This window comes from Balaenoptera acutorostrata, chromosome 14, assembly GCF_949987535.1.
Source record: "Balaenoptera acutorostrata chromosome 14, mBalAcu1.1, whole genome shotgun sequence".
Taxonomy (NCBI): Eukaryota; Metazoa; Chordata; class Mammalia; order Artiodactyla; family Balaenopteridae; genus Balaenoptera; species Balaenoptera acutorostrata.
In genome coordinates this window covers 53,874,754-53,891,808 of record NC_080077.1, presented here as the reverse complement: position 1 = coordinate 53,891,808, position 17,055 = coordinate 53,874,754, and the positions used below count along the sequence as shown (strand labels likewise).

At 42.7% G+C, this 17,055-nt stretch overlaps 1 protein-coding gene across 2 annotated transcripts in view; it reads left to right on the top strand.

Annotated features, from left to right (window-relative positions):
• The window catches only part of CRYBG1 (crystallin beta-gamma domain containing 1), a 232,880-nt gene that overhangs the window by 171,175 nt on the left and 44,650 nt on the right, over window positions 1–17,055 (top strand). For both annotated transcript variants that reach the window (XM_028168717.2, XM_057527737.1), the window contains exons 3-7: window positions 1,229–2,802; window positions 7,934–10,220; window positions 13,234–13,281; window positions 13,368–13,486; window positions 15,122–15,290. In XM_028168717.2, the coding sequence (XP_028024518.2) occupies window positions 1,229–2,802; window positions 7,934–10,220; window positions 13,234–13,281; window positions 13,368–13,486; window positions 15,122–15,290 (4,197 nt within the window). The remainder of the gene's footprint in view (window positions 1–1,228; window positions 2,803–7,933; window positions 10,221–13,233; window positions 13,282–13,367; window positions 13,487–15,121; window positions 15,291–17,055) is intronic.

The window sequence follows — 17,055 nt, the reverse complement described above, 5'->3', positions numbered from 1 at the left end:
CGTGGGCTCGTTACCGGGAATAGGCTTCCCTCCGCTAGGAGCTTGGCTGGGCTCGCCGCTCGCGCTCCCTCCCTGCCGCAGGCGGGCCTCCTCCTCTTCCTGCCCGCCCGGGCACCTCACTTACCGGCTCCCGGCGCGCCGCGGCGCCCATTGGCCGATTTGCTTTAATTGATTTGTTCTGAGCGCCCTCCTGGTTTCCCGCGCGGGCGCCAGGTGCCGGCCGTTTTGCCCCAGGCTTTGTAACAGGCGCAGGTTTTTCCCCTTACCGGCACCCGGGCTGCTCATCGCTGGCGCCCAGGGCCCCTCCCATGGGTGGGTCGGCCCCTGGGGTCCCTCCCCCCCCCGGTGCGCACCCGGAGCCCAGCGGGGTGGTGAGGGACCGACCCCCGGCCGAGGTGGGCGTGGGAGAGCCCCGCGCGCTTCCGTCAGCCCCGGCCAGATCGGGGTGGGGTCGGGGGGTGGGGATCTGCGAAGGCGGTCGCCCAGCACCTTCGCCCTCCCTCGCGCACGTGCTCGCCGTATTGACACTCCCCGGAACTCCCCGCGGAGAAGACCGTCTCGGGTGAGCTAGGCAGGGGTCAGCTGTGTTCCATGAGGACCAGCGGGCGTTTGATGCCCACGTGCTTCTCCCATTGGACGAGCGGTGCCTGGCGCGCCGAGAACCCCGGGCTTGGCCAAAGGCACGCCCAGGGGCTCGAATGCTCGTTTTCTCAAGGTTTTTCGTTTGCAGTCATGTTGAACCCAAGTGGTTTCCTTAAGTTCTGGAGAAGACTGTTTTTCCCCGTACTCCTTTCCGCCTACAAAAAGAAAAGGCGGCATTTCAGAAAAAATTCCGCCTTTAGTATGTTTACTGCTGCCCTGTAGTCACGCATGGCTGTTTTGCAATTGCATCTTTACGGAGGAAGGAGATAAAAAGCAAAACGTAGAAAGACCTGGGAGTTTTTTTTTTGCTTGAGTGATTTTTTGGACCTTCCGAATTTTCTTTCATAATTTTCTTTTTATAGTTAATGTTACTCTTCAGTAGCGCCAAGCACAGATGGTGTTTGAGAAAAATTCAAAAGGTAAAATAAGAGTTTATTTTGTTGGAATGAATTCCCAAACAAATCTCGTTTTCAGTTAGAAACTCTGGCCTATTATTTTGGCTTGTAGTTCCATAATATACTTAATTACTAAAGGGAAAAAAACGGATTCTCAGGTTCTCTCTTTCCCATCCCCTTTTATTTTTCAGTCCAGCGCACAACCACCAGAAGAGAATAAAAGGAAACCAGTTTTGGGAAAACTCGGCACTCTGTTCACGGTAGGAAGGAGAAGGAACACCAAAAACGGGTTAGAAAGTCCCACCAGCTCAAATGCCAAATCAGTCTCTCCCAAAGAAGTAACCTTTTCCAAACTCCCCGAAACAGAGACTGAGAAGAGTCAACTTCGGGGCAGCCAACGAAAGCAGACAGACACGTGCGAGGAGGGCTCACCCAAGGAGAAGTGCCAGGAGCCGAAGGGCCAGCGCCCCGAGGGCTGCGTCCAGGCGGCCCACCCGGACGCCGAGAGGTCACCTGGCTCGGGCAGCCGTGCCAAGGAGGCGGCTGTGCAGCAGGGCCATGAAAGTGATTCACCCCAATTAGAACTAATGGAGGCAGAGGGAGAGACTTTCCCAGCTGCCAGCACCGCTGCCAAGCAGCTTCATTCCTCACTAGAGAATTCCTCCGGGCAGGAGAACGCAGAGACGCTCGCCCGTACTCCGGGGGAGGACGCTTCGCCCGGCGCTGGCCGCGAGCAGGAGCCAGCTCGGGGAGCGAGGGGCGTGCCGGGCTCGCCCGCCGGGGCCGCCCGCGTGTGTGCCCAAGGAGGCTCTCCGGAACACCAAGACGCGCCGAGCCAGCCCCCCGAGGACGCATCGGCTCCTGCAGGCCACCGTCCCGCTGAGGGCGCAGAGAACCAGGCGGGTTCGGCGCCTGCAAACAGCAAAGCCGACCCCCCGGGGCGAGACTATCGGCCCCACGAGCGCGCCCACCCCGCCAAATTGTTGACTTTGGACATCTACTTGAGTAAGGCTGAGGTGGCGCGGGTGGACAAGCCGGTCGTGATCAGTCCCGGGGCTGAAGATTCCGGCGATTGCGAAGATATGGAGAAGAGGTCGAGCGGCCGAAAGTTGGGGAGGCGGCGGAGGTCGCAGAAATCCACCGACTCCCCCGGTGCTGACCCGCCGCTGCCCGACTGCGCGCCCCGGAACGACGCGGTCTTCGACAACGAGGTGGCGCCAAACGCGGCCGCCGGGAACGGCTCTGCTGAAAAGAAAGTGAAATCTCCGCGGGCGGCCCCCGACGGGGGCGTTGCCTCTGTTTCCGGCCTAGAGTCCCAGCCCAGCCCCGACCCCAAAGGGCAGCCGCTAGCGGAGTCGGAGCGGAGCAAACAGCCGGCGCCCGCCTCGTCCCCCACCAAGAGGAGGGGCCGAAGCCGCGTTCCGGAGGCCGTGCCCACCTCACCCGCCGGCGGCGCGCGGGCTCCGGCCAAGGACTCCACTCCCAGGAGGGCGTCCGGCCCCGGCCCCGGCCCGGCCGCCAAGGAGAGAGGGGAGGAGGCGGCCCGGGTTATCTGCCGCAAGCTTATGGTGAAGAGCAGCTCGCTGCTGCCCGAGATCAAGCCCGAGCCCAAGAGCGGGCCGCTCCCCAACCTCTTCGACGGCCGGGGAGAGGGAAGTCGAAGCAAAGAGCTGGGCAAATCGGTCGGAGGTTCTGACGCCGACGGCTTGAAGCCCAGGAACCATTTCGGTGTGGGCAGATGGACAGTGACCACTAAAGTGACCATGTAAGTAACTGCGGGGTTGGGCCGGCGAGCCGCGGTGGCCGCACACGGGCTGGGCGGCCTCTCTGAGCGGCGCAGGTTCTTTGCATTTGTGGAAGAACTGTATGTGCGTTGGGTTTTCTCCTCGGTGGTGAAATTAAGATAGTGAAGGGCTAGTTAGCACAGTTAAGGTTTAAGAAAATGACCCATTCGGGGCCTTAGTTGGATGTTAATTCCTGTTAATATAAGCCTTTTAAGTTCAATGAATGTGAAAGTGAGATAACTCTGGAGGTTCAGTGTTTACATAAATAATAGAAGACTAAAAAAAATAATAATAATAGAAGACTGCATGGCTTGACGAGCTAATTCTATTCTTCATTCAGAATATGCACCAGCATTCCTGGGTGGGGCGTTCTTAAAACACAAATGAATTTGAAAACAGGGAGCAAACACTAGTATGTACTGTATACCCAGTAGCTTTGATGCGTCTGAGTTTAAGAGAATTCACAGAACCTTTTATGGAACTTGGTGCATTATTGGCCTAAAGCTTTACCAAAAAATCTCTAATACAAGTATCTTGGTTCCCCTTTATAATGTTAGGTAGTTTTGTGATATTTTTGCCACCAGGTCGAAAAGTAATTTTCAATTATTGAAATGAAGAGAGATGAGTGTTTTTACCGGGAGACTATTTGATAAATGAAAGGACACGTTAGAAGGATCAAGCTCAACGGCAGATTGTGACCACTTGCTGTTAAGTTTATTGATTTCTCAAATGTTTATTGAGTACCTTCTGTGCATGGTAGTGTGCTAGGAACTATGGGGAAAAAGCCACAACTGTGCTTCAGTGTATATTGCCTTTGAAAAGTTTATGGTACATTCTGGCACCCAAGATGCTGACAAATCAAATAACTATAAGAGGTGATAAATCTGATTAAACTGCCAAATGGCTGTTACCATCCCCAAGGCTGGGGGTGTGCACAGGAGGAAGAAATCACTGTTGGTGTTTTGGAGGAAATGGGATTGTGCCTTGATGGTGAGTGTGATCTGTATAGGTAGACAGGACAGAGAGGGCACCCTAGAAAACTCTTAAGACCCTCCCCCTTCCCACACTCATCCTCCTCCGTCTCTCAGCACATGTGGAAAGTGAGTATCTAAACTTTTTCCTACATTCACACATTTATTAAAAGAGCTGAGATTTTCACAGTGTTATCATTCTTTTTATATATATATAAATTTATTTATTTTATTTCTGGCTGCATTGGGTCTTCGTTGCTGTGCGTGGGCTCTCTCCAGTTGTGGAGAGCGGGGGCCTCCCACTGCAGTGGCCTCCCCCGTTGCAGAGCACGGCTCCAGGCACGCGGGCTTCAGTAGCTGTGGCACGTGGGCTCAGCAGTTGTGGCGCACGGGCCCAGTTGCTCTGCGGCATGTGGGATCCTCCCGAATCAGGGCTGGAACCCGTGTCCCCTGCATTGGCAGGTGGATTCTCAACCACTGCGCCACCAGGGAAGTCCACAGCATTATCATTCTTAAACTGAATGGATTCATTCTATTTGAATTCTTTGATAAGTAAGCTTAAGAGTAGGCAGTCCTCTTGGTAAACACTGGGGAGGAAATCCTGCTTAATGAATAACTAGAGTACCTCACCAGCTGCCAACCTGGAGAACTTGGATAGAGTCAGCAATTTATTCTGCAACAGCAGCATCGGAGAAATAACCTGAGTGAATGATGCCCATTATTCGTAGAAGGCCAGTGTGACTGAACATTCAGACCTCCTAAGTGTGAGCCTTAGAGAAACTATGCTGTGTACCTGATTAAGGGTGCTTCCCCTGTCTTCCAGTCAGACTACACCAGTGGAAAAACCGGAAATGTTACACTGTTAAGGGATAGGGTAAACAAACCAAGCAATCTTGCAATGAAACTCTTCTTCATGTGCTGTTTCCTGTGACAGAACTAAACCAAATATCTTTTTCTAAGGAGTGATTATTTCCTACATAAAATTTTCCTTTGCCAGAGGCTCAGTTTAATTCTGTTTTGCGCACGGCCTTGCACTTGGTGAATCGGCAAACTATTGGAATGGAGAATTAATAATTCTTTCTCATCCTTTGACCCATTTATGTTTGACTGATGGATTTTTTTCAGACCCTTTAGTTTTTCCTCTGATTGTATTTCAACTGGAGATGTTACACGGATTATTTCTAAAAACAACTTGAATCTAAAATTTTATAGTTAAAACCATTTTATATTCCCCGAAAAATAATCACTGTGAAGCAGCATGTTTCTTGATGCTGTTAGAGAAATTATGTCTTCAGTTCTACCAAGTATTGAATGTTGAGATTCTTAAAATGGTATGTTTAGAATAAGGAGAATTTTCTTCTCATATTATAGCCATGGCTTCTTAGACTCCAGGATATTTTCCCTTCTCACATCTTAATGAAGGCATTACAACGTGAATTATAGGAGTCTTCCTTTTAATCAGTTTGAACCAGGTTAATTGTAGTGACTCTCTGTAGCAGAAGTTAATAGCACAGAAAGTTTGGTTGTAAAATGTATTTGGATCTTGGTGTAAATCTTTAATGTGCAGATGTGTGTGTCCTGTCCTTAACGTAGCTTATTGGCTAACCTGGAGCATTTTCCATTTACATCATAAGATCTACTTTGATATTTGACTGTTCCTTGAGCTGATTAGTGAGAAATTTTTAAATGTATATTCCCTGCTATGTGAACATCCCTCATTAACTGATAGCATTTGTAAGTTCTCTTATTTCTAATCCTCTCACTGGTTTTAGAATTTAATCTTTAAGGAAGTGCTCGTAAGTTAATTTTGCTTTTAAATTTCAGATAAGGGCCCACCGTGAGGGAGCTTAGATATCTTAAGGAGATATTGGGGAAAGCAATGCCGAGGAGAAATTCATGAGAATATATCAAGTTTAGTATTTAAATAAAAAATTTAAAAATGAACATCTAATTCTTAATGCTGTATTTGGGAAGGATATCTCAAGTCTTCTCAGTCTAATCATTTTCTCCAGAAGGATAAAGTGTCTTCGTCCAAGGTCCTACTGCCTGTTCCTTCAAAAGGCTCCTCAGGCCCAGCCTTCTTGAAGGCCAGTGAGTCCATGCAGGAGACAGTGTGAGATGTTAATGCTTCCCTACTTTGTGTTCTCATTATCGAGGTGGCCTCTAAAGTATTATTATCTTATAGCTCTCTTGATAATTTATTGACTCCTTGGATCATAAAGCTGGAAAGAACCAGAGGCGGTCATTGAGGCGAATCTAGTCTGATCCTATCTGGGGAAGCAGAATAGTAGAGTTGTTGGGAGCATGGCATCTGAAACCAGAACACCTGGCTTCTGTCACTTACTAGCTGTGTGACTTCAGGCAAAGAACTTACCTTCTCTAGACCCCAACTTCCTCATCTTAAAAGAGAATGTGTAAAATTGTACATGAGGCAAGCCATAGAAAGTGCTTGACGATCAGTGAACGTTAGTGGATGTTATCTCTTACATTTTATAAACCACTAGACTAATGATTTAGACATTTTTGTTTTTAGCTTTGGAGTCTGTTCTTCTTGGAAAGCTTATATAAAAGTGATATATAAAACAGATAAGTAGGAGTGATTCTGGTTGAAAGGAGGGTGGTTGGCCAACAGTTCCATCCCCCAGTTTCTACTGTCCCCTGTTGCAGCCCTTGAAGAGAACCACAGGATATCTTCAATGATAACATGTATGTGTGTGAACCAGTACACACACATGTTCTAAACTATCTAGTTTTTTGTTTATTTTTACAGGTAGAGAAAGTAGAGTTCAGAGAGTTAAGGTAGCTTGACCAAGTTCACACAGATAATTGGTATAAGAGCCAGGACCAGAGCCAGAGGACATTTTTTCCCTCAGAAAACAGTGTGTACATTCAAAGACTTAAAATTTCCATTAGGGGGTAATTACACCCAAGAAACGTGAGAAAGAAGGGAGACTCTCTTTGCCCCCAGAATGGTGGCAAAACCAACAACTGAGTAATTGATAAGTAAATTATGGTACATCTATATGATGTATTTTTATGCAGACATTATGAAGACTTTTCACATTTTCTGGTAACTTGAAAAATGTTAAAAATGTTAAATATAAGGTTAAATCTCTCTTTTTTTTTTAGGGCAAGATACCAAACTCTATGAACAGACTAATCTCAATTCTATTGAAAATATTTCCCTATTCATACAAAAAAGACGGGAAGTATACTAGAATGTTGACAGGGATAGTGTTTGAGTGGTAGGATTATGAGTGGTTTTTTGTCTTTATATTTTCTAAATGTTCTATAGTGAACACACTTGTGTAGTCAGAGAAAAATTTTATGGGGGAAGGATGAAGGGAATAAACTATCCAAAGAGGTAAATAATAGATAAATATTTTTTATAATCTCGCTTTTGAGATAATGTAAAAAAAAGTTATGATAAAAAATACACAATTGGACTTCCCTGGTGGTGCAGTGGTTAGGAATCTGCCTACCAATGCAGGAGACACGGGTTCGAGCCCTGGTCTGGGAAGATCCCACATGCTGCGGAGCAGCTAAGCCCATGTGCCACAACTACTGAGCCCATGTGCCACAACTACTGAAGCCCGCGTGCCTAGAGCCCGTGCTCCACAACAAGAGAAGCCACCGCAATGAGAAGCCCACACACTGCAACGAAGAGTAGCCCCCGCTCGCCGCAACTAGAGAAAGCCCGTGCGCAGCAACAAAGACCCAACGCAGCCAAAAATAAAAATAAATTAATTTAAAAAAAAATACACAATTGATTTTTGGGGAAATCATTTACATATTTAAAGTATGGGAGTGCATGAAGTATTTAAATTTGTTCTAATGTTCTTCAGTCCCAACTCTAGTGCCAAGCACTGTACTTATCTACTAGGTACACGATAAACTTATTAGAAAACTTGTTACCCTCTCACCTCTAGCCTTTCTTAGCTATATAATTTTTCATCCCTCATACGGAAGCGAAACATCCATTAAAGGTAATTGATAGTATATTTAGAATTGTTTAAAAATAGTTTCATGAAAAAATGTTACCTTTCAGAAAGATATTGGCTTTTCACAGTTTTGTAATAAATTGGTATGTTCACTTTAAAACCAAGGTTAATAACTTTATCTTGCTGCTTTATTCTTGCAGCCCTGCCAAGCCCAAACATGTGGAACTAAATCTTAAAACCCCTAAGAATCTTGGCAGTTTGGGAAACAGGCATAATCCATTTAGCCAGCCAGTTCACAAAGGAAACACTGCCACCAAAATCTCCTTATTTGAAAACAAGCGGCCAAACAACAGCCCAAGACACACTGACATTCGAGGTGCGAGGAACACTCCTGCCTCTAATAAAACATTTGTCGAGAGGGCACAGCTGAATTTAGTCAAAAAAGCCAAGGAAATGGAGCAGCCTGAAAAGAAGGGGATGCCAGATAGTCACCAGAATGGTGTGCTGGGGAAGGAAACCTGTGCAGAAGCCAAAGTTACTGTTCCTGAAGAGGAGACTCCTGGTTCCCAGCTTAACCAAGGTGATAAGGTAGATGGGCAAACAGATGCTGGCTGCCCTTCTGAACCAGTGGTTACTGCTCTGATTCCTGTTAAGGACCACGAGCTGTTAGGAGAGGACGACTCAAAGGCTGCTGACAGCAAAAGACTTGAACGTGAAAATATGACTGATACAGCACAAGACAGCCCTGCCATTCTTGAGGCCAAAGATTCACCTCCAACAGCCATACCAAAGCCACAGGATGGATTTTCTGACTCACAGCACCCAGCTGGGTCATCTAATGGGCCTTCTCTTTCACTGGCTGCCCCCATTCCTGTGGATGATCCCAAAGACACATGTGCTCAAGCTCCTGTAAGCAGTTTTCCGTGCACTGATCTAAAAGTGTCAGAAAACCATAATGGATGTACTCTGCCCGTGTCTCATCAGAATAATGAGATGTCCCCCTCTAGACTTGCAGGAGGAGGAGGGGGAGAAAGAAGCCCTCCTTTGTCCTCAGAGCACAGCCTGGCAGCTATGGGAAATGAGTGTTCATCCAAGGTCCTTGTCCAGGTCAGGTCCTTCGTGCTCCCTGTGGAGAACACCAAGGATGTCCACTCTCGGATCATCTCAGATAGCTCTGAAGTTAGAGAAGCACAGTTGCCAAGCTGTCACAATAATGAACTTGAAGTGGTTTCTGTTGCAAGTTGTACTCCCCAGAAAGAGGAAGTACAGGGCAATAAGAGCACATCACCCAAACACATTCATTGCACAGAGGAACATGTAGCAAAATCTGGCCCACAAGTCATGCCACCCGAATCAGAAAAAACTGTGCCTATTCAGGGCAACGGAAAACCCCTGAAGACTGAATCCAGCACCACCAGCTACCCTGGCAACAGAAATCATTTAGAAACCCCTCAAAGACCCGATCAAAATGTTGTAAATGGCCAGGACAGTCCTGCCAGCCTTTTGAACATTTCTGCTGGTAGTGATGATAGTGTTTTCGATTCTTCTTCTGATATGGAAAAATTCACTGAGATTATAAAAAAGATGGACAGCGCAGTTTGTGTGCCCCAGAAGAAAAAGAAGGCCAGGATGCCAAACTCCCCTGCCCCTCACTTCGCCATGCCTCCTATTCATGAGGACAATTTAGAAAAGGTGTTTGATCCCAATGTGTTTACCTTTGGTTTGGGTAAGAAAAAGGAAGGCCAGCAAGAAGTGTCACCGGCTTTACATTTGATGCAGAATCTTGACACAAAATCCAAACTGAGACCCAAACGTTCATCCACCGAACAGTGTGTCCTTTTCAAGTCCTTGCAAACTCACACTAATGGGAAAGGCGAGCCTCTGGCAGCTCCAGAAGTAAATGACAAGGAGAACAGGGATGTCACAAACGGTGGAGTCAAGAGATCGAGGCTAGAAAAAAGTGCACTTTTCTCAAGCATGTTATCTTCTTTACCACAAGACAAAATCTTTTCTCCCTCTGTAACATCAGTCAATACCATGACCACATCTTTCGACACCGCTCACAACAGTTCTCTTTATCGGCCTTCCGTGTTACAGCCCGTGGCTGAGGGTGCCCCACCCTGTGGTTCAGAGAAAGAACAGCCAAGTCTGCCACCCAGCAACATAATGGTCTTCAATTTCAACTCGTCAGATACGTCTCATTCGGGATTGGAAAGTCTGAGCTCTGTGGAAAAGTACCTGCAAAAAGAGGAAACCAGAAAAGATCTGGATTCACGAAGCAACCTACCCATGCCAAAAACTACATTTTCTGAATTTTCAAAACTGAAGAACAATGGTGATATGGAAAAGGCTAATCATATTGAAAGTGTTCTTAAATCGAACTTGCCGAGCTATGGAAGCAGTGACACAGACTTCCCCGGTCTTTTCAAATCCACCCGGTTTGACCCAAGCATTTCTTTTTCTGGAATGTCATTATCAGATACAACAGTAAGTAGCAACATAGTATTATTTATGTGGGGTATTTTTAAGTCAGAGGAGAAGGGGAGGATGGGCAATTCATGTTATTTGTTTAAAAATAGTTATGCTCGTGTCTGATAGTTTTTTATTCATTCATCACATATTTGAAAACCTACTATGTACAAGGGATTTTAGAGTCCAAGAGAAAAGGTACTTAGATTCTGTTCTCAAGGCATTTGTAGTCTAGCAAGGAAAGTAAGCTACAAATATTTTAGGGCACTTGTGGATTTATGTGTTGTACTGTGAAAGGTGTAGATAAGGTACCTTGAGAGCTCAGAGACAGACAAGGTGTTTTTTCTTCCCTAGTTCTGTGTAAACATGCTCAATACTATACCTAGAATTTTGAACATTTATGAAGCAGCTTCCTTTATCTGGAAAAGCCTCCACCGAGGAATCTTGTTCCTAACCCTTTCTCTTGTACTTTGAGATTCACTCTTTCTTCCCCTTAGTAGCAATAAATGTTTATCCCACATGGTTGATAAAGTATTTTCTCTTTATCTGGAATTAGTTTTCATTAGGGAAATATTATTTTCTTGCAAAGCTGTTGGGGAGTAAAGAATTTGGTCTCCATTGGCACGTTCCTGTAACAGAGTAGAAAGGATGGCAAAATACCATTTTGAGAAACAGTTAAGATTTCTCCATCTTCTTTTATCTGACTGCTAGAAGTTGTTTTCTTTACTCAGTTTTTGATGTGAATTTGTGGCTTTCCGTTACCAAGCTTGATACTCAAGTTGAAAGAGGGAGGCAGATAAGGTTTAGAGCTCAGCTCTGCTAAGCCCAGAAACAGGAGTGGGCCTCTGTATTCCTGTTGCCCACCCCGTGAACCAGGCTACCTGGCAAGTGTAGATCAACATCCAACACAGTTTATCCAGGCAGAAAATATCTTGCCCCCTTCCTCATTTGTACAGGGCACTGCCCCCTGTTTGAATTTGTTGTGTTAGCTTTTGCTACAAGCCTATCATGGAATACAATTCTGGAAGCTCTTTCAAAATGTACAGTTGGATTTCCAGCAGCGGCTCAGATCCCTCTTCTCAAAAGTTTTCAAATTTTTTACTCTTAGGATGCCATACACACACACACAGATGTAGATATAAAGTAAAAATTATTAAGGACCCCAAAGAGTTTTGTTGATATGGGTTATGCCTATTGGCATCTATTATATTAGAAATTAATACTGAGAAAAATGAGAACATACAAATGTACATTCCTGTAGCCGTCAGAGCAATGATGTAATCACATGTCATGGACCCTCTGGAAAATTCCGCACTACACCTGTGAGAGAAAGAAAGTGAAAAAGACAAATAACCTCTTCTTATTATGAAAATGGTTTTGACCTGATGGACTCCCTGCAGGATTACTGGGGACCCTCCAAGGACCCCTGGATTTCACTTTGAGAACCACTGCTGTAAACAGATAAAACTGAATCAGCCTATAGCACTTAGAAATCCTAAGATTTTTGAGTATTTCTCTGAAGCACAAAATTGCCACTGGTCTACTTCCCATTCATTACAGCAGCATTCTCTCTTTTTAATCACTCTTAGATCACCTCTCTTATTTGACAACGAGTCTGACAACAGAATATACAGTTTCCCTATGGAGTCCCTTGAAAAACCCAATCAAATGGAGTAAAAAGGAGAAACAAAGTACTTTATACTTTCTCTAGGCCTTTTTATGATTAAAAAAAAAATTTTTTTTTTTGTTTTTCTTTACGCCTTGGGCTTTGTTGACTATATAACTATTCTCCCTTTAATGTCTTACCTGAATTTTATTTAAATATCAGGCTTTTTCTTTAGCTTGTCTTCTTGAAATGTGCATATATAAATAAGCATGTGGCATTTTAATCTGTAATAATGCTCTACTGAGGCCCTTCCTGTGGTCTTTCAGGCATATTCCACCCTGGTGTGATGCAAGAGCGATCAGATCAAAGGCAATCCTTAGAATAGGCATCCTGTTCAGCAGTGAAAGTAGTCCATGTTTTATAATATTTTAATTTTATTTTTATTATCTTAGGCATTTCTGGTTTTACTGGTCTTGTCAGATGGTCTTGAAAATGATTAATTTTGGAGCCATATAAAAATATATTTTGTTCATCAAAAAGGAGGGATTAAAGTAACCATGTGCAATGTACATTGTGAAATATACCATAAACACTTTATTTAGACTAGTTATGTGATGAAAAAACGGTAATTATAGATTCAGATAAGATGTGTATATGAACACATAAAATGGATTCAGCTCATTCTAGATAAGTGATTAATCCATTAGAATTTCTCTATTTATTTGAAATTATACTGAGATTGTTTGAATTACAATCTCTTAGCTGAGTTCTTGTTCTGTGAACTGATGTAAAACATAGGTCTGACTCTTATACCCTGAACTTGCCAGATTGGTGGAAGTATCCTAGGCATTTAAATGAGCAGAAATTGAAATGTCAAATACAATTAGAGGGGGAAAAAAAGCCCTTATTTTAATAGAGTCAAAGAGAGTTTGTTTTTTTTTTGTTCATTTTTATTTATTTTTATTTTTGGCTGCCTTGGGTCTTTGTTGCTGTGCGCAGGCTATTCTTCGTTGCGGTTCCTGGGCTTCTCATTGCGGTGGCTTCTCTTGTTGCAGAGCATGGGCTCTAGGTGCGCAGGCTTCAGTAGTTGTGGCACTCGGGCTCAGTAGTTGTGGCTCGCGGGCTCTAGAGCGCAGGCTCAGTAGTTGTGGCGCACGGGCTTAGTTGCTCCACGGCATGTGGGATCTTCCAGGACCAGGGCTCGAACCCGTGTCCCCTGCACTGGCAGGTGGATTCTTAACCACTGTGCCACCAGCGAAGTCCCGTCAAAGAGAGTTTTAAGGCAACTTTGGCATAGATCAAGGTAGACATGTTTCCAAATTGACAAATATGAGGCAAATACGATCTTAAAGGATCACGGGAGGAGAAAAGAGGACTTTACATAAAGTTTAATTATTTGTTGTGTTTTTGTTCATCTGATTACAGCCACTTAAAGGAAGTGTCCAGAATAAAATCAATCCCCGACCTGGAAAGGTAAGATTATTTTCTATTCCTAGTCTAGATTTCATTTTGATCTGTTAAAGTGCAGTAAAACGTGCTACCACTCTCACTTTCTTTAGGTGGTGATATATGGTGAACCCGACGTCTCAGAGGAGTGCATTGAAGTGTTCAGTGACATTGAGGATTGCAGCTCTTGGAGCCTCTCTCCTGTGATACTGGTAAAAGCTGTTAGAGGATGGTAAGAGTGACACTTTGTGTTTCTGACTTGGAGGGTGTGTGTTTCACATTTTTAATTACCCTTTTGGTCATTAGTACTTATTTTAAATTATGCCCTTAGCAATGTAAAGGGCAGACAATACTAGTCATAGTGAATACTAAAAGAAATTCATGTCTAAGAAATATAGTTTATAATGTTATTTCTGATTATAGGAATGATGCATGTTGTTGTTAGAAAAATCAGAAAAGTGCAGCAGTATAAGTTTCTTTTTCCCACATAATGTTGGTTTGGACTAATGAGCACCAGAGTCCATAATATACTTTTGGTTTTTGAATTTTCAATGAGGTTGATAAGAATTGCACTACTCATGTTGATAGGTCATAGTCATGTTGATAGAATTTTTAAAATTCTATAAGAAAAAACATCTTTGCTAACTTTTTAAATGACAGTTCAGTGAAGGACTAATCTAAATTTTATTTTCTAACTTTTTGACAGCAGATAGTTTTTATTAAGTAAAGAAACCGGTGAAAACAATTATATTACCAGCTTAATTGCTTTGAGGAAATACACAGGAAATTGAATAAAGAAAAGAGGTTTTAAAAAAAAATCACTTACCTGGCATAAATACTTATCTTTAGTACCTATTTATAAACTTGTTTAAAAGAAAGAGTGTAGGACTCTAGACATTTATGGTTTAAAAAATTATTAAGCTTTTCTTTAGGTCTCCATTTGATTAAATATGCAGCATCTTTCCTCTTAGGTTTTAGATATTTTAATATATTTTTCTGTATAGTCAACATATTCATTAGAAAAATACAATTAGCTTTTGTTCTTAAATTTGAAAACTGAAAGTTACAATTTTGTTTTTAATGAATAGTGATTCTTCAACTTTTGTTGACTTCTCTCTTAAGACCAGCACTGTCATATACTGTCATGAGGTTTTTCTTTAGTGTTTGGATGTTGTTGGGAAGAATACTTTAAAAATGCTTTCTGGGTCGCTAAAGTTGAAGTATTACATAGTATATCTGAAAGTTGCTAAGAGAGTAGATCTTAAAAGTTCTCATCAATAGAAAAAAAATTGTAACTGTGAGGTGGTAGATGTTAACTAAACTTATTATGGTGATCATTTTGTAATATACACAGATATCAAATCATCATGTTGTACAACTAAAACTAATACAATGTTATATGTCAATTAGATCTCAATAAAACTGGAAAAAATGCTTTCCATTAACATGCATGTAGTAGTCCTTTGTATCGATATATCCATTGATATGGTTCTAATATATAAGTTAAAATCCCTCAAGAGAAGTGTTTTTTACATACATAAAAAGAAAAAAATTACAATAAACGTCCATTTATCTGACACATTACTAAGTCTCCACCAACTGGCAATTCTATAAAACTTTAGTAGCTCTATAATGTTCATATTGATAGTCAAAAGTTCTCTAAAATCCTGATAAAATTCTTCAGTTATCAAAGGTTAATTATGCCCACTGAAGTTTTAGTTTTAGGGAGAGTTTTTGCTGTTTTAATTGCTAGAGAATTGGCCACTAATATATGGTATATATATAGTGGCTATTGGCCAGAATATTTGCGTATTCAAAATCTCTCTAACCAAGACTGGCTAATAGTTTTGCTATGTTTTATTCTTAGCTGGATTTTGTATGAGAAACCAAATTTTGAAGGACACTCCATCCCCTTAGAAGAGGGAGAATTGGAACTGTCTGGTCTCTGGGATATAGAAGATGTTTTGGAAAGAAGCGATGACGAGGCAGAGTCGGCTAAGCCTGTGGTGATTGGTTCAATCAGACTTGTGGTCCAGGTAGGTAAAATTAGTAAGCTTTTAATAAAGGCAAACTGGATTTCATCTGTTCTTTCAGCAAATATTTATTGAATGCTGGGTATGATTCTTTTGAGAGAGAGTTTCATTTTATGATAAAAGTGGGACAAATATTTGGTGTTTTATGGATGTATTTTCTGTATTTTAAACATTTGTACATATTAAATGAATTAGAACTAAGAAACATTCTAATTGGTTAGTCATCTTTTTTTTTTTTTAATAAATTTATTTATTTATTTATTTTAGCTGTGTTGGGTCTTCATTTCTGTGCGAGGGCTTTCTCTAGTTGCGGCAAGCGGGGGTCACTCTTCATTGCGGTGCGCGGGCCTCTCACTATCGCGGCCTCTCCTGTTGCGGAGCACAGGCTCCAGACGCGCAGGCTCAGTAGTTGTGGCTCACGGGCCCAGTTGCTCCCTGGCATGTGGGATCTTCCCAGACCAGGGCTCGAACCCGTGTCCCCTGCATTGGCAGGCAGATTCTCAACCACTGCGCCACTAGGGAAGCCCAGTTAGTCATCTTTTTCACAATAAATCCTGAAGGTAAATTTCTCATTCCGGCCCCCCATTCCCATCTGCAAATGTATTTTACTTAATAACCTAGTTTTGATGAGTTCTGTATGAACAGATTTTTCTTTTTTTTAAAATAAATTTATTTATTTATTTTTGGCTGCATTGGGTCTTCATTGATGCGCATGGTCTTTCTCTAGTTGCGGAGAGCGGGGGCTACTCTTTGTTGTGGTGCGCGGGCTTCTCATTGCGGTGGCTTCTCGTGTTGCGGAGCACAGGCCAGATTTTTCTTTTACTTAGTTTTTTGGTTGCTGTGCGAGTTCTTATTACCTTGAATGGCTTACAGGAGTTCTGTTTTGGAAAAATAAATAATCCAAAGATAATTCAGTTGATCAACTCTGGTGTTTCATGTGGGTTTTTAGAAAAATAGGTATTTAAGGCCACTTTATGGATTGGGTAAAAATTTCTTGGTCCCTTATTCGTTGTTGAGGAACTTGTATCAGTTCTTCATGGTTCTTGGGATTTGATGATTCTTTACCTTTTAAAAACGTAAAAGGTATCTTCCAAGTGAAAAAACTCCACTTGTGTACTAGACATGGGTGTTGGGGTGCAATAGGGAAAAAAGCCATGTTCCAAAATGAGAATGAGTAAGAATGACTAACAGCTTTTGACGGAGGAAAATATCACCTGTTTCCTGGGTCAACATTTCTGAGCGACTTAGATGGTAATATTGGTATCCTAAACGATTTATCTCGTACTAGTTTTAAGTACATAATGTGATGAACCTTATGTAAGACATGAGAAACACCATTTTAAAATGTCATAGTGGGATAATTTTCCTGCAGTTTTTATTTATTACTCAAATAATATTGGTAATAAAACAATATTTTAAACTATCATCCAAAATCCCATCTCTCATGAAGTGTCCTCCCTTCATTTTTCTGAATTCTCTACTCTTTCTTGGCCATGTTATAATCTGCTTTTTCTATAGTTGTAATCATAATACAGGTACAGTGTTGTTTTCCTTTAGAACTGTGATTCTCAATCCTTTTTTTCTCTCTTCATACTACTTTCCTGAAGGTTACACTCCCATTTGTAACATCTCTCAATGATTTGCAACTGGGGGAGATACTAGGATCTGGTGGGGTGGGGATTTAGGGATCCAGGAAGGTGGGCTAAGGGAAATGAAGCACATTGGTAAAGAGGCCTCCTGTTTCCCCTGATAATAGCAGACGTAAGGT